At 37.5% G+C, this 22,673-nt stretch overlaps 1 protein-coding gene across 2 annotated transcripts; it reads right to left on the bottom strand.

Moving 5' to 3' along the window:
• Nucleotides 1-8,506: 8,506 nt before the first annotated feature.
• Nucleotides 8,507-13,842, bottom strand: abraa (actin binding Rho activating protein a). 2 transcript variants are annotated; one of them, XR_014874067.1, is made up of 3 exons: nucleotides 12,494-13,842; nucleotides 9,087-10,183; nucleotides 8,507-9,034 (listed from the first exon to the last, which is right to left on the bottom strand). XR_014874067.1 is itself a non-coding variant. In XM_085159337.1 (2 exons), the coding sequence occupies exons 1-2, from the start codon at nucleotides 13,124-13,126 to the stop codon at nucleotides 9,746-9,748; spliced, it is 1,071 nt and encodes a 356-aa protein (XP_085015463.1). In that variant the 5' UTR covers nucleotides 13,127-13,842; the 3' UTR covers nucleotides 8,507-9,745. The 2 variants fall into 2 exon arrangements, 1 of the variants encoding a protein (XP_085015463.1); XM_085159337.1 differs by having other exon boundaries at nucleotides 8,507-10,183.
• Between the last annotated feature and the right edge of the window lie 8,831 nt (nucleotides 13,843-22,673).

Genomic DNA, 22,673 nt, shown 5'->3' with positions numbered 1-22,673 from the left:
GTTAGCCCATAAATAACATAACACTGACAAGCTACATAAGGGTGAGAGTCTGGTTTGGATGGACAGAGGACTACAGCCTTACAACAAAAGACACTTCGAGGTCACAGACTACGCACTTAATTGTAACCTATATGTCATTTGATAAGTAATCTGCATCATTCATCATCAGTAATCATTATTTCACCTGTTGTTGCTTTATGTCACTCTATTTGACATTCTGTGCCTTTGTGGAGCCCTTTTAGCCATTCATCATGACTTTATTGATAACTATTTTATGAAACATAAATCCACAGTGACCTTGAACTTGGTGGTGTTGGTTCTTGTCAATGCATATGATTTTATTATTAGTTATTAGTTATCTTTCTCTGTGCTGAGTGACATTAATGCTTAGATTTTTAGTAACTGCAAGTTCTTGTTTCCTTCTGACTGCCTCTCTGCCTGTATGGTTTTGCTCCTGTCCCTCTTCGAAAACACTTCATTTTATTTTGAAGGTTAGGGCCTCATGTAGGTTTAACCATAAACCATAACCATAAAATAATTGCCAGAAAATTCAGATTTCTTTTAAAAAAATAAGTGTTTAGTGACCCATCTGATGAAAAAATAATTAATTTGCAAATTTGACTTTAAATTTGTATCATATGTGCTACATCAGGAATGCAATGTATTTATTTATTTATTTATTTTTTATGTATTTTTGGGGGGTGGTGGTGATGTAGATCTCTGCCTGTAAATGCAACGTGTGTGTGTGTGTGTGTGTGTGTGTGTGTGTGTGTCTGTGTGTGTAGGAATTATTGGTGCTCTGTTATTATCACTGTAGACTGATCATCAACTAAAGCTCCTGGGAAGATTTCCTGTGAAGACTTGAGAAGGGAAAACAGAAATACAGAGAAAGACAAAAAATAAGTAAAATGTGGACGAAGAGAATGAGATGAGAATGAGTTGGAGATAAAACAGAAGGGAGGAAGGATTCATTTTGCTAGAGAGAGTCGCTAAGGATGACCAAGTCTGAAGCTTTAGTCTGTCTGTCTCTCCATATAAGAAATATTCTCTTTTTCTCTAGTTCTCATCTTTTACTTACATCTACTCTATTTTCTAATTTGTTTCCTTTTATACTCTTTCATTTTGTCTTTTGCTCTCGTTGTATTTCCTCTATCACTATTTTCCCTGTCGCTCCCTGTCCCTGGCAGATGTCCAGACTCCCTGGTGAACAAACTGATCAGCTTATATTAATGTCGCTCTTTCCTTTTCTCTCTCTCTTGCTGTCTCTCGCTCTCTGTAATGCACACACAAAGCAGTTGCGTGACAGGAAGGCAGGTCATTCTAGGCAGGCACCCGCGCACACACACGCAAAGGCATGTCTTGCATGCACATGCGCAGAGTGACAGAAAGAAAAAGAGACAGACACACGTACGTGCATTGCAAGTGTACAGTAAGTGTGACTTGCATACGTAAAGACAGGAAATTAAACTCACACACTAAAATGGGATGAACCAGCAGGGGGGCCTCTGATGGTGCAAATGTAAATTGAGACATAAATAATTCTGTCCATGCAGGAAATTACAGATCCAAACAAAAACAGCATGTTTCACATGAGTAAAACATTGATTCTGTACAGGAAGGAACTGGCCGTTGAACAAGACGCTCCTTCGACTTACTCTGGCACCTCCTCTCACATCACTGTTGTGTAATGTGACAGTTTCAGGGACTGCTTCTCGATCAAAATTAAGAAAAAAATTATTTCAACTTGTCTCCTTGTGTTACTTTTTGCTTCCATTAACTTTTTGGGTTTGGTAAATAATTTTGGTTTAAATGCCCCAAATTCTCTTTTTTACTACCTCATTTCTGCTTTTCTGTCTTCCATGGGATATCCTTTCCTGCCTCATATTGACCAAGGTATGTTGGGAAAAGTCTGTGAAGTATAAATAAAGTAAGCAAATAGAGATTGTTTTGCAAATGGTAAACTAAGGCTCTCTCTTTCCGAGCAAATAATATAGACTATATTTTTACAGTAAATATCTGTGTTGTTGTTTTTTTTATCAACCTTTGTTATTAAATAGTTGTGATTTGGAAGTAATATAAAGTTCAGTCTATGTGCACAGACTTATAAAACCTATTTAATGGATATAAGTTAAATGAGTGTATTCACTGGTAAGATCGGTAACTTATAGTCTTCAGTGAGAGAGTTCACCTCATGGTGAACTGACCATTTCGTACTCTTACTAAAAGTGAATTTTGTTTCATTTTGTTTCAATTAATAAAAAAATAATATCAAAAAACACAAACTTGTTAGAAAGCCCAAGTAGGATGACCAAACACTCATGTAACATCATAGACTATCCGGTCTTTAACCTCTTAAGCCCCAAGGGGGTTTCTGAGCTTCCTGCTCGAAAATGTAATGCCCAAATTTAATTGATTATTTCTCTGCAATTGACCCTGTGCACGAGAAAATGCTAACTTCCTGGTTTGAGACCGGATGTGGGGTTGTACATTTCCGGTAGCTTTACTTTGCGGTCAATCGCTACTGCGAAGATATACTCCAAAATCATGTCCAAAACTCGAAAACGGAAAGATCGCGTTAAGTTACAAAGAGCAGAAGGTGGGAACACTCGCCACTGTTATGTCATAAAAAATCTAATGATCAATTTTGACGTTTAAAGAGTTTAGATCGATCAGTTGTTTACATCACTCAACACAAGCAGAACTGCATTACTGCATGCAGAAGACACATCGTCCACATTCAGAAGCACATCTCTGTATAGTGACTGGTCTTATGATTTAAACAGGCAAATGTTCAGCATTCAAACTACAGGTGAAGAATAGTCAAACCAGATGTTTCCCCCATTATGTCGAGATCAGCTAGTCAAGTACACACCTATAACAAACCGTGAAAAAAGCCACACAAAAAATGAATGATTGCTGGTAACGGTTTCTATACATTAGTATTTACGAAGAGTATGTTGTGACTTACCTTCAAAATTACAGTGGTCCCTCGCTAATAACGAGGTTCACCTTTCACCTCGCTGTTTCGCAGATTTTTTTAGTGCAAGTTTGCATGCTTATTTTTTTTACGTCACATTGCGTCCTGATCGCTGCAGACGATCTCCTCCGTGACGTCTCTCCTGTACAGTACAGAATCGCTGCATCGATCGCTAGCAGTGTGACTCTGAAGTGCAGTGCTGTATGTCCACAATGTCCACGAAATGTTTTGCACCGTCAAAAAATAAAATTGGCTACTTGATTTCACCTATCGCTGGTTATTTTTAGAACATAACACCCGCGATAAATGACGGACAGCTGAGAAATATAACATTTGAATCCATTTTCTCTTTTGCCCTGAGACGCAGGGAAAAAAGTCCATGAACATCATTTACAGATATATTGGGTAAATGCCCAAGACATCTACAGAAATGTAAATCGCCGCTTGATTCATTCATTTGCTTAACTTGTTTTGGACCGTAAACCAGGCGCGAATAGGACACCGGAAACAAAGCTCCCCAAAGGAGTTTCCGCACCGGAAGTAGCATATGCTAACGTGCACATAGTCAATTACAAACTCTGTCCTTACAATCTTGGTATCAAAATAAAGCTAACACATGGGAAATTTCATCAGAGGTGTAAATACTGAAGCAGATTTTACTGTGTCAAAGTTACTGAGACTGGAACACAGAAAAAGTAAGTAGATTTTATCCTCGCCTAATTATTTTTTTTAATTTTTAGCATATAACCCTTTGAAAAATATGCCTCAGATCACATTTGGTTCCAGAAATTCAGTAATCAACATATAGACATCATCTGTGCAAAGACTCATGTTTCTAAAGTGAAACAGTGAAAAATTACACCCGTGTCAATACATGAATATCCAGACGTTGTACAAAAATGTCCAATTTTGGCACACAATTGGACACCATGCCAGTTGATTTTTTTTAGGTATTAAAGAGCAGAAATTAATAAATTTTATTAACAGGCCTAAAATGCTTTTTTTTAAATATATTTTTGAAGAATTAACCACACATTTACATGGTAATGGCCCTTTTCTGCAGCGTGCATAGAGCGTTTGATTGGCCTCTGGCCCTTTAAACTCCGAGGGGCTGTAACTTTGGTTTCTTTTGGTCAATTTGCATGATTGACACCTCTTTTTAATCGTTTGAGACAATAGATTCATAGTAACGATGCCACGTTCACGTCACTTCAACCAATCAGACGTTGTGATGCCAAAACCCACGTGTGGCGTGTGTCCAGTCACGTGTCTGTAGGTGGGTCTAAAACGGAGGTTGTTGACAGAAAACTGCTCTGATGCGGCTAGGTAGGCATGGTAACTACTATTAGTCACGTGGCTACCGGCTACCAGCGAAAATACTGGAGGAAATCAGGAAGGTAAACCAATTTCTGTCTTAGCGCATTTGCGCCGCTGTGTGTTATTGTGGTCTTCTTTTGCGGCTCATTCAGTGAATTTTGGTCTGATCCTGGTGAAACTTGGTGTGTGGAGTCAGTGATAGCCCTGGAAGCTAACCAGCCCATCTTTAGCTGGTTACACAAAGTCTGAAGAATTTCTGGTTCGGTTTTGTTTGTTTAGCGGACTTCTGCGCATTTACGTAACTGCTCGTTTAATCACAGCTTGTTTTTGGTGTGTTTGGTGGTTGTAGAAATGGTTTATATGACATTTTAGCTGAGATTCAGAGGTTTCTGTGGATACCACACATGTCTGGACTTATATTTCTCAACCCGCGTTATAACCGATTAAACGTGATCTCCTCCTTTTTGCCCCCGGTACCAGGGCGTGGGGCTTAAGTGGTTAAGTGATGACATGATGAATCCTGCTTCCGGGCCCAAACTTTGTGTTTTTAACATGTTTTAATGCTTTGTATCTAGTAGTATTGGGTCGTTCGCGAACGAAATGGCTCTTAGAGCCGGCTCTTTGAAGTGAACGACGCGAGTCGTGAGGTTTTTTTTTTTTCTTTCTCTCACCCTCTCTCGCCCTTTTTTTCCGCTGAACTCCGCACGCGCGGCCTGTACTTTGCGCTGGGCAGAGGGGGGAGGGGCGTTAGTTACACTCGCAGCACCACAGGAACAGAGCCAGAGAGAAAGAGAGTGAGGGACAATAACGTCACATTAGAAAGGTATAGTAATCATCCACTATTTTCAGTTGCAGATGATAAAGGATTCCGAAATCATGCAGGCCCATATGACAGAGAATGTGCATCTTCTTTTTGTTTTAATATTTTAATTTATATTTAACTGTGTTGTGGTTTGCAGTGTTTTGTGTTGTTTCACGTTAAATTTGTTTAAAAGGAAAATGCTGAAAATTTAAATAGTTAAAAGTTTAAAATGTAAATAGTTGTTTTTTGTATTATATGATTTATTTATTACATTTTATGTGGAGTGAATAAATAAAGTATATTTATGGTGGCCCTTAGAGACAAAGCACGTACAAACTCCAAAACGTGTAAAAACTCAGACGCACTTACAAACTCAGAAGCACGTACAAACTCCAAAACACGTAAAAACTCAGAAGCACGTACAAACTCCAAAACACGTAAAAACTCAGAAGCACGTACAAACTCAGAATCACGTACAAAAGACAACAGAAGTGCTCCAGGATGCTAGGGCGCAGTGTTGAGCTTTTGTTACCTAGTGGCTACACAAGCCAGGAAGTATCAACAACCGGATTTGGTGTGTGGTAGTAACAGGTAAATGAATTTTTTTTTTTAATTATTTGAATAAATATGAGTGCTTGTCTATAAATACACAAACAATACACACATGCTTTCAATTGTGTAATTTAAGTGATCTGGGTAACTCTGTTTTGGAAGTTCAGTTAACGCTAGAAATGTGTTTTGGAGTTTGTACGTGCTTTTTGGAGTTTGTATATGCTTTAGAGTTTGTATATGCTTTAGAGTTTGTACGTGCTTTGTCTCTAGGGGTCATATATAAACATATATAAATAAAACCACTTTTTTTTTTTACATTAGTAATTCCTTTTCTGCATAATTTTATATTATTGTTAATGATCAAATAATTAAAGCAACAAAACAACCTGAAGAGCCGGTTCGGAGCCGAAAGAGCCGGCTCTTTTTAGAGGAGCCGAGCCGAAAGAGCCAGATCTCTAAAAAGAGCCGGAAATCCCATCACTAGTGGCTACACAAGACAGGAAGTATCAACAACCGGATTTGGTGTGTGGTAGTAACAGGTAAATGAATTTTTTTTTTTTTTAATTATTTGAATAAATATGAGTGCTTGTCTATAAATACACAAACAATACACACATGCTTTCAATTGTGTAATTTAAGTGATCTGGGTAGCTCTGTTTTGGAAGTTCAGTTAACGCTAGAAATGTGTTTTGGAGTTTGTACGTGCTTTTTGGAGTTTGTATATGCTTTAGAGTTTGTATATGCTTTAGAGTTTGTACGTGCTTTGTCTCTAGGGGTCATATATAAACATATATAAATAAAACCACTTTTTTTTTTACATTAGTAATTCCTTTTCTGCATAATTTTATATTATTGTTAATGATCAAATAATTAAAGCAACAAAACAACCTGAAGAGCCGGTTCGGAGCCGAAAGAGCCGGCTCTTTTTAGAGGAGCCGAGCCGAAAGAGCCGGATCTCTAAAAAGAGCCGGAAATCCCATCACTAGTATCTGGTTCTGTTTATTCTCAAAAAGGCCCTAAAAACAGTCAGTGATCACTGTCGCCCTCTCTCGGTTTTTATTACCGCTATTTATTTTAAAACTCGGTTTTTAAAACCTTATGATGCAACTACAGCCCAGCTCATGCAGCAGTATATTAATGAATAACCTCGGATTGTGGATGAATTATCTCAGTTGTTCTCCTGACTTAAGTTCGGTCCGTTTACAGCATCCTGCCATACGATTGCATTTGTCCCTGACCATCGAGAATCCTCACGACAACTTTTATTGAGTGGAAAGAAATTAGCGTTCATCCTCCACCTTCACTGTTTATATTATGCTAACATAGCTGTGTCACTAGCGATCACGTAGCACATCATTATATATCAGCTAGCCAAACTAAAGTAACCCTATGAACACCACTGCTGTTTACTTTCCTGTCTTCATTTATGTTGGAAGTGATAGCAGAGCTGTACGTCTTAATTTGTTTCAGAAACCTCTCTGTCAGGACAGGCTATATTATATTTAGATGGAAACTAGTGAGCTAACTCCTTGCTAACGTCTAACTGCGTTCAGTTTAATAAATTCCATTTTCATGGATGCCTGGATGTTTAACTTAATTGTTACACCTGGTAGAGCAGCCACACTGACCATTTTATTACAGATGAAAGAATTTAGACACTTAACTCTCAGTGATGCCACAGTGATCGTTTGGCTTATGGACCTGCAGCGGAGTTTGGGCCCAGACACGGCTAATGATGTCAGACTTAAAGACTGGATAAGTATTTTTCAATCAAGACAAGGCTATGAAAAAATAATTATAAAGTGAGCACTTCAAAACCAAAGTCCAGAGGGGCTTAAAATTGTCTCACTACAAAATCAGCAAGTGTGGGCTTTTCCATGAACTTCTACAAAAGGAACTTTTGTAACTTTTGTAGCAGTTATAAACTCACATATTTTATATATGTCAATACTGACCCAAGCCTGCCAAGTATTGTCATGTTTTATTAATTTATTTTCCTGTGTAACAGTGGTAGTCTATAGTATAACTATGTCTGTAGCATTTGATGCCATACAACTTTCTGTATATCAACAACATCCTAAAAAGAAAATATCATCTGGCCTCCAGCTTGTATTCAGTATTAAGGCTGCTGTAGTGACTAGCCTGTTTGGTTTGGTACCAAAAAGCGTTTGTCATTTTATTTCACTCTGAAAGTCTGATGCAAGAGAATGTGTCTGTTTTGTATTGCAAAACCCCCAAATGTTTCCCAAGAGAAAGTAAGGAACCTTTTTGATAAGGTATTATCAATTTTGACAGGTGATTGTGCATGCAATGTGTATGTCTGACTAAGTGATAATAAAAGTTCATTTAGATACCTTAGATAACTCTTCAACACGTAGACATTCAAGTTCTTACTTACAAGAACAACATTTTGTATAAATAACTTCTAAATGTTAAATAACTATTCAGTTCGTTATGAAATTATAGAAGGTAAATGCACATATAAAAGCGCTGTTGTGTGCAACATAACCACTTTAAATGCAACATTTAATTTCTCTCCTTGGGTTAAGGTGATCATGTAGGATATTGCATTTGATGCTCAAGTGCAGTTAGCCAGTTTGCCTGGGTTTATTTCTTTTTTTAAATATTATTTTAGTTTGATGTAAAACATATATCTTTTATCTTAAAGCTTATGCTCTGCAGACTGTTGTTTTCACGCAAGCAAAAAGGTTTTTGTCAGAAACATACAACACACAACTCAACAATGACATACTAGCCTTGTCTGCTAGAGTGACCTAATGCAACACCACAGTCAGTAAACAAACTGAAATAAGCTTAGTATGCAACACAGTTTGTGTTTATATATAGAAAAACAAAAGCAGCATTTAATTTTTATTCTTTGGTTGCTTCCACATAGCATGTGTCACCACTCTGACCACAACAATACTGAAAATAAACTAATTAACTAAAAACTAACTAAAAAACTGTACACATTATACAAATGCTTACAGTTTTTGTAATACATATATAAAGAACACCCACACTTTCACTTTGAAAGAAGCAAACATTTGACATTTAAAGCACCTCTTTCATTTAATTTTAATATGAGATGATCCCATTTTAACATTTAAATGTTTGCGCTAAAACGATTTACTTCAAAAGAATCTCGCCTTACACAAACTTAACATGCAAACGTTTTTCATGTCAACTCATTCACATTACTCACATTACTGCACGTAAGCTTCTTGTTATTGTCATTTTCCCTTGTCTAAATATAATTACATTATTTTGCAATTAATTTTTGTTGTGTATGTCAACCAAATAAGAAAGCCATCTTGACCAAACATTTTACTGGAGATTAAATCTTAGAAAGTGAGCATGGTCCAGAGTAAACGGATCGTTGAAAACTGAGGTTTAATGTACATTTATATCCATTATTTCTATTTCTAAAGATGTCACATATTCCTACATAAAAATAAATGTTAGCTTAGCTTAATTTAACTATTTAGTCTTAAACTGTCATTCCAAAGAAGACGAAAAACAAAACAAATAAAAACAAACTAAGGAAACACAGACATTGGTGTCATTAAAGTACTTTTTAACTATTTAAGAAAACAAACAAGACTAGTAAGTCTTGTTTGACTAGTATGTTGACTAGTAAGTTGCTACCACTACTTGCATGTTTTTAGCAAAATTAGCTAAACGAACATAGATTTCCCTTGTCAATTCTGTCATGAATTATGAGATGAAGTTAACTCAAAGTCCTTGTTTGTTTAGTTGGAGACTCAGTAAAGCCTTCCTCCATGACTGACATTGTGATGGATTCTTAAGCCTTCTAGCATGTAGCATAGTTAGCAAGTTGAGCATGGTTTGCAAGCTAAAGATAGCTTCCCTTCAACCCACAATCTGTCAGGTATATGAGAAGAACTAATGACTCTAGCGTGTGTGTCTCTCTGTGTGTGTGAAACATTAGATATGTATGCATGTTTAATTTCAAAACATTATAAAGATACTACATTTTCCTTACGTACATGACATTGCATGCTCAGCATGAGTAGTTGTTTCTACTGGAGCTCTGATGTATGAGATTTATACGTTTGCATAAGCATAATATTTTTTCAATCCTTTAGCGTAATAATGACATCATCATCCTGCCCCTTCCACACCATCTCCCCCTCAAAGTCCAGCATCTTGTGTTTGCGGCAGCGAAGCAGAATGCCCACCACTTTGTCCGAGATTTTCACGTAGCGGTCAAAGAGACGGCCAAAAGTTATGATTGTTCTACCCTCTTTATCCTTGAAGCCCATGTCTCTTATAATCCAGACCATCTCCTCCATCTCCCTGTAGATGTGTTTCTGGGCCCTGTCTCCCCGCTCTGCTGTCTTGGAGCCTTCTTTGGGTCGTCCATAGCCAGAGTCACCCTTGTGGAGGCGCTGGGCCATAGCATACTCATAGTCAAATTCCTCACTGAACGGATTGAGCTTCTGGCCTTCAATGTGCTTTACGGACCACTGTTGCCAGCGACTTCTGATGTCACCCGTGGTGGCAATTTTAATCTGTAGAAAGGTTAACATCAAAATTGAAAAAACCATTGAAACCTTTTCAAGGAAACAAAAGCGCAAAGCAACACATGTCATTTGAAATTTATTAAAGAGGAGTACATAGGTCGTCAAAACATTTGTGTATTGTTCATTTAGCGCTGGGTGAGCTTAAAGCAACAGAAAAGCCTGCAGTGGATTTCATCACTAGGAATCTGTAGAGTTATTAACCCTTAGTCCTTTTAAAAATTATTTTTTAGTTGGTGAAATTGATCCCTAGTCTGTTGATAAATACAGTCAGACTGTACATGTACAAATAAAGAAGCATGGACGTAAATAAATGAGTACTTGGAAATGAGAACCTTATATAAACCAAAGGAGAGGGTGTCCTTATCTTTCTTTAGTATATTTTTTTCAGAAAAACTTTTTCCACCCCCACAGTTCCCCACTCCACCCCGATTCCCCTGGTATGTGTCTTAGCTTTCCAGACCTTCGGAAGAGTGTCATCAGATCTCTTTGGTATTTGATCTATGAAATCTTGAGATCTGTCACGGAGGGACCTTCCACAAAACTCTGTGAATTTTCAAGATGATAATGCTGCTATTCCTTATTTTTCTTTCTATTAATGTCTCTCTCACCTTAGACTTTAACATGTTGTGAATTGAACTGATCTGAATTTGTAACATTTGTTTTTACTTGATGCTAATCAAACAGTGTTGGCATGGATTTTCTGAATTTAGTTTCTTTGATAGGTTACTTCAGTTTCATTTAACGCCTGATATGCTGAAGTTAGTTAGCATTTATTACTAAAGTACTACTACTATTGTTACTTTTTATGCTAATATATGTTTGCAGACAAATCATGGGTCATGTAAACTGGTTTAATTTGATAGGTGTTGTTTGCTGTCGGCACACACAGCCATTTTCAACAGTTCTACATTCTTTTAGCATCTCTTTTGCCTTTTTACTAGCAGATAAAAGATTTATGAATAGCAGTGTTACCTTTTTGGTATGCCCATCACTTTTTTCTCTGTATTCCTTAAGTCTCATTTAACTTGATAATGCACACCTTTGATGCTTTAACTGGATTTTTGAACAACACAATGCAAAAATACACAGCAATAAAACAAAAATAATTTCAGATACCATTTTTCTTCATATTTTGATTATAATTGCACTGTCTCTCTCAGTGTCTCATATTACCTCGAATTCATGTCCTTCATTGACCTCTCTCCCTTCACCCTGTTTTCTTCTCGCTGACTGTTCCACCTGAAGGTCAGGGTGTAACTATATTTATTTACATATATTCCACTGCACTGCATTCCAGCATGTGTTTTATGAGCTGGACTTGCTCTCTGGCGACCCCTTCAACATGTCTAGAGGGCCACTGAAAAGCCTTTGCCTTTTATGGGAGAGATTTCAGTATTGCAGTTATGTAACTGTTATGATGTTTGGTGTCCATGAGGGAGTTGGATTTCTTCAGGTGACATCAAAGGCACTTCTGCTTAATCTTGTTTATTCACACTGTGTGACTTGTTCTATTTTAGGGGAATTTATTCTCCTTTGTGTCTTTGACTGGGGGACATTTAATATAGTTGTAAAAAGCAGACTTGTCAAAAACTCTGCAAAATACTCCGCCTCCTTCGTAAGGCTGTCATTACCAAAACATTCAGTGACAGTTACAAATAACCTCTAAAATAAAGAGTTGTGGAGCTTTTCTGCTATCAGTGTGCTTTCACGTGTCTTTCTACACTTTATAATAATAACTAAGAAAAAAGTATCCCTGAATAGCTTTTCTTCTCTTTTATTTGACTTATTATTTGAAATTTTGTAAATAACAATATCAATGTTGGATACAGGGAAACATGACAGTTAAATCTAATGCAAGTGTATCTAAAGATATTTTGAAGAAACCTCTTATAAAGATGTTGTGGTTAGATATTATGTAAATATCCAATTGTCTCTGACTTACGTTATCATTCATGTTAATGTGTTTCAGGTCATGCTAGTCCAACAATTACTTTTCTTTTAGTTTAGTATTTTGCAGTTGCACTTATTCCTCCCCCTGTAAACCATGCTATAAATATTTTTTAAAAAATGATTGAAAGATGAAACAACACTTTTTAAAACCAAAATCGTGAGAAGAAGAATTCTTTAAGGGTTAAAGAAAAACCTAAAATTTTGGATAAATCTCTATGTATTTGTCAATGTGATCAAAATGTTGATTGATCTACCTTTAAACCTGAATACATTTCTAACAGTTTTTTTTAAACTATATTGATATTGTTTAAACGTATTGTTAAAGATATTTGTTATTAGCCACTCTACCTTTGGCCTGTTGGTCTGCTTTTTGGACTGGAGCTCGCCATTTTCGGTTTTAGATTCATTGTTGTCGCTGAGACCGTTTTCCTCTCCCGACCCACTGTCATCTGTGTCCACGCTGCTGCATCTTGACCCCAACTTCTTCTCCTGGAGCTTTAGTTTCCTGTCCTGTATCCTCCCGCCTCCTTCTCCACTTTGTAGTGCCCTCATCTGCCGCCGCCGTGTTGGTGATTCATTGCCCATGAATGGCTTGGTCTCCTCAGGACCTGACTCCATCTTGCCACGAATGGCATTAACTACATCGCTGCTGCTGCACTCGCTGCGTTTTGGCTGAACGGTCTTGTTTACAGAGCAGGTTCTGATCTTATTCTCACTATTGTCACTGGGATCTGCTAAGATTACACGTGGGGTAACTGTAAGTTTAACAACATGGTTGCGTTCTTTTTTATCTTCCTCCTCCACAGATGAAGGCATCCAGCCACTTGGCATGGTTTCTTGCTTGCCAGCATGTTCTTTAGCCCATCCCTGCCAACTTTTAGCCAAATTGGCCACCATAGCGGCACATTTTATCTTCTTTACAGTCCGTTTGAAAGCCTGTGGATCCCGGGATGAAACTGTAGCGATCCCACTGCTACTCATGGTGAATTTCCAACGTATTCACTTTTATTGCCCGTATAATAATCTACTCTTGCAGGTGATGTCGTTATTTCTAGCTTCAGTTTTGGTCAATTGGTTTAAGATGCCAAAAAGTCTTGAAAAAAATTTCGTCACGTGAAAATTCTAGCGAGTTAACTTAACGCTTAAAAAAGGCTGAAGTGAATCTTAATGGATTCAGCTTCCTAAGGTTTCAGCTCAAATCTTAAAGACTTCACACTTGTAAAGTGAATCTTTCCAAATGATCATCAGTGTTCCTCAGCCTTTATAGCCACGATGGATCTTTACGGAAATATCCACACCCTTCCAGATAAGTTGGTCAGTGGGTGAGCTGCTGGTGTGAAGAGTGCAAGGACTTTAATCCCCTGCTGAAGCCCCTCTGGCTCCATACTGGCCTTTAAAAAGGGAAGGGTCATAAACGAAGTGATGGGCATCTAGTCCACGTGAGACAGGAAAAGTACGGTGTCATCATACTTGTTTCTAACACACACACACACACACACACACACACACACACACACACACACACACAAACAAACATGCGCTGTGACTGCGGAGTGGAATTTCTCCCAGTGCTATCCAGAGAACAGGTGTCCAGTTCTTTTTTTAGTGTCTCTGTGGTTTCTGTCATCACACACAAATACTTGCACAACACAAACAGGCCTTTGGTCTGAGTCAGCCAGTAATGCATAGGTGACCCCACATATATGTGCCTGAGTGTATTGTTTATATATAGGCATGTTTTCATTCAAATGCTACCTAAATTTATTAGATGACAACATGTGCTTAGATCACTTGTGATGGCTCACGTACATACGAAGCAATAGGCGTGATCGTCTGCGTGTCTGTGCATGTGTGTGTAACTATTTCAGTCTCTGAGTCTGTGAATATGTGAGTGCATGTGTTATGTTTCTAATAAGGCACAAGCACTTTGGACACTGAAGTGAGGATTCTGTGAAAAGTTTAAACTTATCTATTTGTAAATTAAAAAGAGAAGACACTTCAGTCCATTTTATCTTCTGTATACTTGCTTACATTTTAATTAAGGTCTGTGGCTGTTAAATCTGATTTAGTGTTTTCTGTCTGTTCATGTAATCCCAGAGTGGCACCGTGATGTTGAGACCAAGACTCTTCCAAAGCCACATCATCAACAGGACTCCTTGTTCTCACCTCTGTCCCCGTTGCTCAGGATAGTTTATTGGAGTCATCTTGCTGGGTGTACTGAGTTCAGATTTAAATGTTACATGATAAAAATTTGAAGTGCCTTAAATGTGCATACTACTGTAAACAATTTCAGTAAGTGAGGGAATCGTCCAAAATCTGTGTCTGATTGTACCTGGAAAAGTTAGTGTTTCCCAAGAAAATGGAAATTCACTGAAAGTTGAGTTTTTAAGTTTATTAGCAACCCAATACCTATATTGTATTTACACAGCATAGAATTAATGGAGACATATGGAAATATACTTATGTCAAGAGTGTCACAAGAAAAAAGTAATAAAATAATTTCATTTTACAGGTGCAGGTATGCATTGCCACTTGTGGAATTAAATTCCTTGCGCATAAATTCAACAACCAGACGGTGTAAAACTCAGCAGCCACATGCAGAAAGAAGGAATCGTGCATGCAAGAGTCTGTGCTTTGCTGTTGCACTTTCATGCTTTTCACTGTTTGGGTTTGGAGTACAAAGGAAGAGAGGTTCTAATGTGATTTGTCACTTTAAATGGACAGTTACACCCAAGAAGCAGTGTAAATGCTGTTTTAAATCATATTTGTTTATCATTTTGAAAAAAAAGTCTATCCACCATCATTGTTTGCTATGTAGAAGTTGAAGAAATCTTTAAAACTAGAGCATTCAAAGACAAATCCTGAAGCCTCTGCACTGCTGTCCCATTGATCTGTTGTACAATATCAGATACCTTTTATGATTAAAAAAATCATAACGAGGAGCACGCATCATTCCACAGAATGAAATGAAATGATTTGCTCAAGTGCAAGCTTGCAGTCTTTCACTTTTTCAATTTATTTATCTAATGCCTGTTGTTGAGTATATGTTAAATTCCATATGATGCACCAGAATGACTTTAAGCGTCCAGCAACATTTTTTTATTAATTAATTTATTATTTATGTATTTGTTTTTTTATATGTATACATGTAATAAGAATGATTTTGTCGGTAGTTAAGGAAACAGGTGTCACACAGTCATAATAAGTAGAGAAATTGCAGAATCTAAAATAAATAAAACTAAGTATATCATTTTTAAATATTTGGTACATTCAAAACAGTAGTAATAGAAATACAGATCCTTAACGTGCATATACCGCAAATAAACAGTAACTATTGAAGTGCATTGTAAAGGAAAATGTAAAATTGAGAATTATGTGCAAAATAGAAATTAAAAGTTGTAGTAGAAAATATTTCTTTTCTATCTATCTAACAGTAATTCTTTCTGCTTTGATATATGTGCCTGTAATCTACTGAGGGCCCTAAAAGAAATATTTATGCATGAACTTCTGTTACCTTGCTTTAAAATTTACATGACTCCAAAATAAATTTTCTTTAAAAAAAAAAAGCCATGAACAACTCTTCAATTTAATTGATAAACCAAATAATTAATAAAAATTTTGCATATGATGTTGATAATGTGATTATGAAAATCAAAATTAATTCAGTCCTGCTAAAATATTTCTGTATCTGATACACAGCCAAACAAAGCTTCTGAGTGTCTGTCGACTAAAATAGCCAAATGAGGGGCCGAGCTGTCACCAGCTCCGGTTACTGGTGTGCATGTTTGTTTCTGTGTGTGTGTGTGTATGTGTGTGTGCAGGCATTTAAGGTTCTCATCCTCATTCTAACAGCTGCTTCATGTGCACACTCCCACCGTATGTTGTACACGGCAGGCTTGCACAGAACGTGCAAGCCTGCCGTTCTGTGCAAGCCCGTTCTGTGCAAGGCACAACGTGCCTGGCACTAGAAAGCAATAAAAAAGGTTTGAGAGCTGGTTGTAATGAGTCACATATTTATACATGACTTAATCAGAGGTGAAGATTTTTATGCTGTTTGGGAACCATGAGTCACAGAATTATAATGTGATGTACTTTGTTGATCACTGTGGGAAAATCTTTTTGTGTTTCTGCATGTGAGACTCTGACACTGAGCGTATGCTTTTGGCTAACTAAACTGTGTACTTGTGAGATGTACTTATATATATATATATGTGTGTGTGTGTATTAGGGGTTCAACGATACACAAAATTCTCGGTTCGGTTCGATACTTTGGTGTCACGGTTCGATATTTTTTCAATACAAAAAAATGTTCATGCTTTTTTAATTTGTCATTTATTAAAATTATAAATATATATTTTAACTCAAACGTACAGTTTTTAAATTTAATGTTGCTGAAACAACAAGGGGATAAAATAATAAATCTATCTGATCGAGAAATCACTCATCTTTGGAAAAGAGAGTTTATTACAGAGAAATGGCTCTTTCCAAAATAAAAGCTATTCTATACGCTTCTTCTGGGCTATATTCTCAGCAGCATATTAAACATATCAGGTCCCCATAAGGAGAATCATGTGCTAACGGCTGTCTAAATGACTCGGGTAAAGTTTGTAGCATGCGTGCTTGTTGTTTTTGTCTGCTTCCACTTGTCTTTGCACTAGGATGATGTCGGCGTAAATGTGCAGTCATATTCGTTGTGTTCCCACTAGTGCTGTCAGCGTTAATCTCGTTGAAATGACGTTAACGCCACAACACGGCAAATCTCCGTTAACAAGCTACCGCGGATCGCCCCGTGTGTGGGGCTGGACGGCCAACATGTTAACGAGCTAACTGCACTAACGCACTAGTTCCCACCAATGTAATTGAGCATTGCGTGGCACATCCGACATACTGTTTTACTTTTGTCCATGATGCGCTTACCTTCAGGGTCATACGTCACATGAAAACCAAAATAGTTCCAAACGGCAGATCTGAATGAGGTTGGGGGAGGTTCAATTTGCCATGTTGCAACGAGAGCTTAACTTCTGTCTCGCTAGCTTGCCCTGCGCTCAGTGAATCTGCGTTCGACTACTCCGCCTAAGCTGCACTGTCGAGCGCAGATCCACTAAGCGCTCAACACAGACAGCATAGTCAGAAGGAAAGTTGATAAAATAAATAAAAAATTTTGTATTGTTCGATACATATGCGTACCGAACCAAAAGCACTGTATCGAACGGTTCAATATCGATACGAGTATTGTTGCACCCCTAGTGTGTATATATATTTAAACATATATATATATATATATATATATATATATATATATATATATATATATATATATATATATATATATATATATATATATATATACATACATATAGAGAGAGAGAGAGAACTGAAGAGGTTCACATTTGATTTAAGCATTTTGACTGAGCTGTTTTTGATTATAAAACATAGCAAAAGTTTTTGGTCCTAAAAGTTTTGTATTTTGACCCATATCTCCCCTTATCTCACATTGTCAGGCCTCTCTGTTCATACACATTGTGATAAGCTGTCATTTTACAGGAGTGAATAACACGCTGTGGAATGCATGGAAAAAAGCAACACAAACATTAAAGGGCTAACTCTTTGAGATTTGCATAAATTAAAGTCTGTAGATACTAAGTGAACTGAAGTAATTGGCAAAATGTTCTGAAAAGGTTAAAAGAGTTACAAAGACAGAGGTTTTAAGAGGCACATTCAAAGTCTCCATGTTGAAAGCCACATACGTTTGTGATCTCTCAGCAATCTCTCAGTGCACAGCCTTTCCTTGTGTAATCATTTCATCATATTAATTCATATAAGCAGTTTATCAGTGATAACTGGGTGCTTTAAGTGTGATGTTGTGCTTTTTTTCTTCATCTAACCAGCCAAATGGCTGGCCAAACCGAACCAAAGCATAAATAGTAATTCTGCTTTTTAAGTCATTAACAGTCTGAAAATAAAAAAAATAAAAAAACCCTGGAGACCCTTCAGCTGGTTCACTGGTTACAGTCAGCAGCAGTAACATAAAAGCGCTCAACAACCTGCAGTCAGGATGTCATTTCATTGCTTTCACTGTTGGAAATGAGATCCAAATTATTACTAATGCCAACTTAATGACTTTCAACTAGTTTTGTTGAAACTTACTCTCAGCACCATGTCGTCTCAGATAATAAAGCACATACTAAGCAGCTGCTGTTTCAGAGTACTGTGTTTTGTTTCATTCAACATCTGCCAGATGTATTTTAGACTTCTTAACTCAATTGTGAAATTATTCAGCTTCAACTATAACTGCAGGACACATGTCAATTGTTTTATTACAAAAACAATGAGATAACCTCAATAAACTGAGGTCATCTTTTGTAGCCATTCCCCTCATTAGTTTATGAAGAAATACCATCTCTCAGTTTTGTTGTGTGAACTATTTTCTGATGTTTTACATTGTATTTAATTTAGAATAACATTTTTATAATATTTGATTTACATTTAATATGTTTAATGATGTGGCAGGCTAGTCCAATTTGGCAAAATGTTATTATAGCGACTCACAATGGTATTCAGTAGTTTGTTTGACACCCACATGCTTGTATGCATGTCTGACAACATTGGGGCATGCTCCTAATAAGACAGTGGATGGTTTTCTAGGGGATTAATTCGCAAATCCAGACCAGGGCAACCCTGAACTCCTGCACAACAACATTGGATGGATCGCAAAATAATTTTCTAGAGGTGTTCTAGTGGATACGTCAAGTGAGGGCCAGTCAATGGTATTTATTCCTTCATCCTCTAGGAACTGCCTGCATACTCTGGTCACATGAGACTGGGGGGCATTGTGGTGGTCCAGGAGGAACCTAGGACCCACTGCACTAGCCTGTAGAGCCTGACATTAGGTCCAAGGATTTTATACCAATCACTAATATGAGTCAGGGTGTCATTGCCTAGCTTGTAGAGATCTGTGGATCTCTCTATGAATACGCCTCCCCAGACCCACCATTTAAACTGGTCAAGCTGAACAGAAGAGCAGCAAAATCTCGAGATCTCTACAACTTCTCCAGACCCTTTCACATCTTTCACATGTGCTTAGAGCGAACCTGCTCTGATCTGTGTAAAGCAGAGGGCACCAGTGATGGACCTGCCAATTCTGGTATTCTATAGTAAATGCCAATCACTGCTGGTCACTTTCTGATTTTTTTGATCAGAGGCATTCACACAAGTAGCTTGCTGGAGGTCATTTTGTGGTCCTCTGGGAGTGCTCATCCCACTCATCCTTGCACAAAGGAGCAGATAAGAGTCCTGTTAATGGGTTAAGGACCCTCTACCACACTGTCCAGCTCTCCCAGAGTAACTGGAATGTCCTCCCTGCTCTTGAGACACAAGAAGCCATGTGGAAATGGTACATACTCATGTGCCATCCTGAGTGAGTTGACAATGTAGCTTCCTGGTGTCCTCTCATGCCACCATTTTTTTAAGTAAATAAATAAATAAATGCATAAAAGATGTGGTGGGAAAAAGATGCCTCCTTCTGTAAAACCATCCCTGTTTTGAGGGTTTTCTCAGAGATGTTCCCTCTAGTGCACCTCTAGTTAATTTCAATATGTTCCAGTGTTGTTCCAGTTTAACTCACTTGATGCTTTATCTTTAATATCAAGAAAAGACCATTATTATACACACACAGAGACACACAATAATTTTTTTGGCCCACACGAACTTTGCTTTTGGTGCAATGGTCATATTTTTTCTAACTGGGTGTCTTTTTTGTGTCTGCTGACGGCATTGCAGCAGAAAGGAATGCCAAAAGTGAGATCTCATTACTAGTTGGTTCCTCTGGCCAATTTGAGTGCCAATCCTGGCAAAGTGACACACACGCACACAAACACACACACACACACACACACACACACACACACACACACACACACACACAATGACTGCACAGACTGTGACACACTCACACTTCTATACTTGTAGGGTCCCTCTGTAATATAATACAGTCCCTAACACGTAATCCACCACAGTTACATTTTTAACTTTAACCATGATCCTAATAACAAAGCTCATTTGAAAACCTTGAGGACAAAATGACCATACTTTCTAAAGCGATCCACATTGTCCAAGATTCAAAAGGAGTAGAGAAAGTAGAAAAAGGCTTAAATACATACAGATTTTACAGGTCAACACACCGACACACACACCGACACACACCGACACACACACACACACACACACACACACACACACACGGATATCCTGTCCAAGTCTCACAGCAGAAAGACAGATTGGAGTCAGTGTGAGAAGAGTGTAAAGAACGTTTTTCTGGCTGCCCATTGTGGGGATGACATCATTGCACAGACTTGGTGATGAACAATGTGTTCTGAGCCAACTCTGGTGAAAAGTGCAACTGTCCCTGGCTCTGTTTCCCTTTCAGACTGGTAACTGTCACACTCTAACAGTTTTTCTGTTAGAGTGCAAACAACTCACACACACCAATTGCCTTTTGTAACGAATGATTGGAAAATCACTGTACTGCTACATTCCAGCAAACCCTTGCTTTCAGAGTTAAATTCATGCTTGTCTTCTGTTTTTTTTTTTATTATTGTTTTATATTTTATTAAATAATGATGGTGCCCAAGCATTTCAAAAAGGAGAGATTATTTGGAAGAACTGAACACGCTTTATTGTGATACAGAAATTCATTGATCTATTTGGCAATTAGTCTCCAATGACTCATCATTGCAGAAATGAATCCCTGGTGCTGATGAAGATGGAGAATCGGATGGGTTCTGAGTGACCAGAGTGAGGTGGAAATGGGGGAGGAGGCAGGATGGAAGAATGAGAGACAGACTGACAAAAGAGCACTGAAATTAAAAGCACATTGGTTGGCGGCTGATTGGCTCACTTAAGGCAGGGAAGACGGTGATTAGAGGATGAAGATGTTAATTTTAGGTTGTGGAGGCTCATTTCCATACAGAGCAAGGATTTCTGTCACTTGTTTCTCCAATTTATCTTTTGGACTTTTTAATATTTTCAGAAGTAGATGGCAAAAAACTAAAAAAAAACTAAAATAGAGGATTTGTGTCTTATTTGGTCTTTAGTTCGTTTTTGACTTTGCAACAAACATCGATCTGTACAAACAAAAAATATTACATTTTTATTTTGTTTTATTTAAGTCAAGTTCTACTTTAATTTTAACTATGTGTTTTAAACACACAGTTTTAGTTCTGTTTAGTTTTGATGTTATAATAACCTTGTTATAACCTGCCGTCCTGGAAATGCCTCCACGATGTTAACTTTGAAGTTATTTTGAAGCCCCTTATTTAAATGAATGGGGTGGTGATCTATAACTTAACTCTTCAGCAATGGAGTCTTCAATGGTGAGTGTGCATACAGGTCATAGTAGTTCAATTGTCAATTGTTACCAGGTCTTTCTGTAGCTCTCCACAAGTGGGTCTTAGCTCTTGGACAACTCTTCTGATCATACTTTTCATTTCTCATCGGAAATCTGTGAAGGAATCTGGTGAAATGGAGTTCTTTCCACTTCCAGATTATGGCCCCAACAGTGCTCACTGGAAGCTCAACAAAAAACAAACGAACAAGAAAACAAACAAAAAAATCCCTGAAGCCACTCATTTTTAGTTTGCCTCGAACAACCGAGTACTTCTAACACTGAGCACTAATACTAGTACTCCACTTTCTAAAACTTACTATATGGTTTATCAATAAGGAATGTTTCAAGCCTCCAAAATCCAAGCTGGGAACTGCCTACTATTCTACTTTTAAATGTAACCAGGTCTCTTTAACCCTTTAAAACCTGAAGCATGAAATAACTGCCAGAAATCTTTAATTTTTTGATAATGGAGTGTTTGTTGAACCTTTAGACAAAATATATTAAAATACATCACATTTTAATCTACATATATATATGAGTTTTAATTTGTATCACATTTGCTACATAAGCCATATTTTTGCAATTTAGTCATGTGTCATGCAATTTATATCATGTTTTGAGGGTAAAAAAAAGTCACGCTGATGATGTAGAAGTCTCAAAAACTCACAAAACATCTGTATCAAATACAATATGCTGGTCTTGAAAGGGTTAAGGCAAAATAAATCAAGATGTTAATCAGTTTTTATATTATTTTCTAACAGTGCGTTAGTAAACCTAATATTTTTGTGCATAAATTTTAATTTACTTGTTCGAACCAGCTTTCTGACTTAACCCATTAAAAGTAATAAAAGTATTCGAAGCAGCACAGATAGTTGGTTTATTTGTTCAAAGTGCTTCTCCCATCTTGCAAGGAGTCCTAAAATAATCATTAGCCATAATGATATGCAGCGCCAGTTCTCAGTAGAAGCAGGACAAATAGTTGGTGTTCACTGTTGTTGCAGGTTTTGTGCAGAGTTCTTGTGAAGGACGATATGCATGCTGCAACACTTGAAGGTTGTTTATGTTTTTATTTTTGCCATTGTACTCAAGAGTAGACAAGGGGACCAGGAAGTGGGACAGCAGCAGATCAGAGCATGAAGCTCC

This window comes from Neolamprologus multifasciatus, chromosome 5 (assembly GCF_963576455.1).
Source record: "Neolamprologus multifasciatus chromosome 5, fNeoMul1.2, whole genome shotgun sequence".
NCBI classification, from domain to species: Eukaryota; Metazoa; Chordata; class Actinopteri; order Cichliformes; family Cichlidae; genus Neolamprologus; species Neolamprologus multifasciatus.
Note: the sequence above shows the minus strand (reverse complement) of the source record. Positions and strands in the feature narration are given on the sequence as shown.

What these genes read in the sequence shown, in the direction of transcription:
- abraa (XM_085159337.1), bottom strand. Translation starts at nt 13,126, where the DNA reads ATGAGTAGCAGTGGGATCGCTACAGTTTCATCCCGGGATCCACAGGCT. An exon ending in AGCAGACCAACAGGCCAAAG is followed by an intron (nt 10,184 to 12,493) that starts GTAGAGTGGCTA and finishes ACCTTTCTACAG; the next exon opens with ATTAAAATTGCCACCACGGG.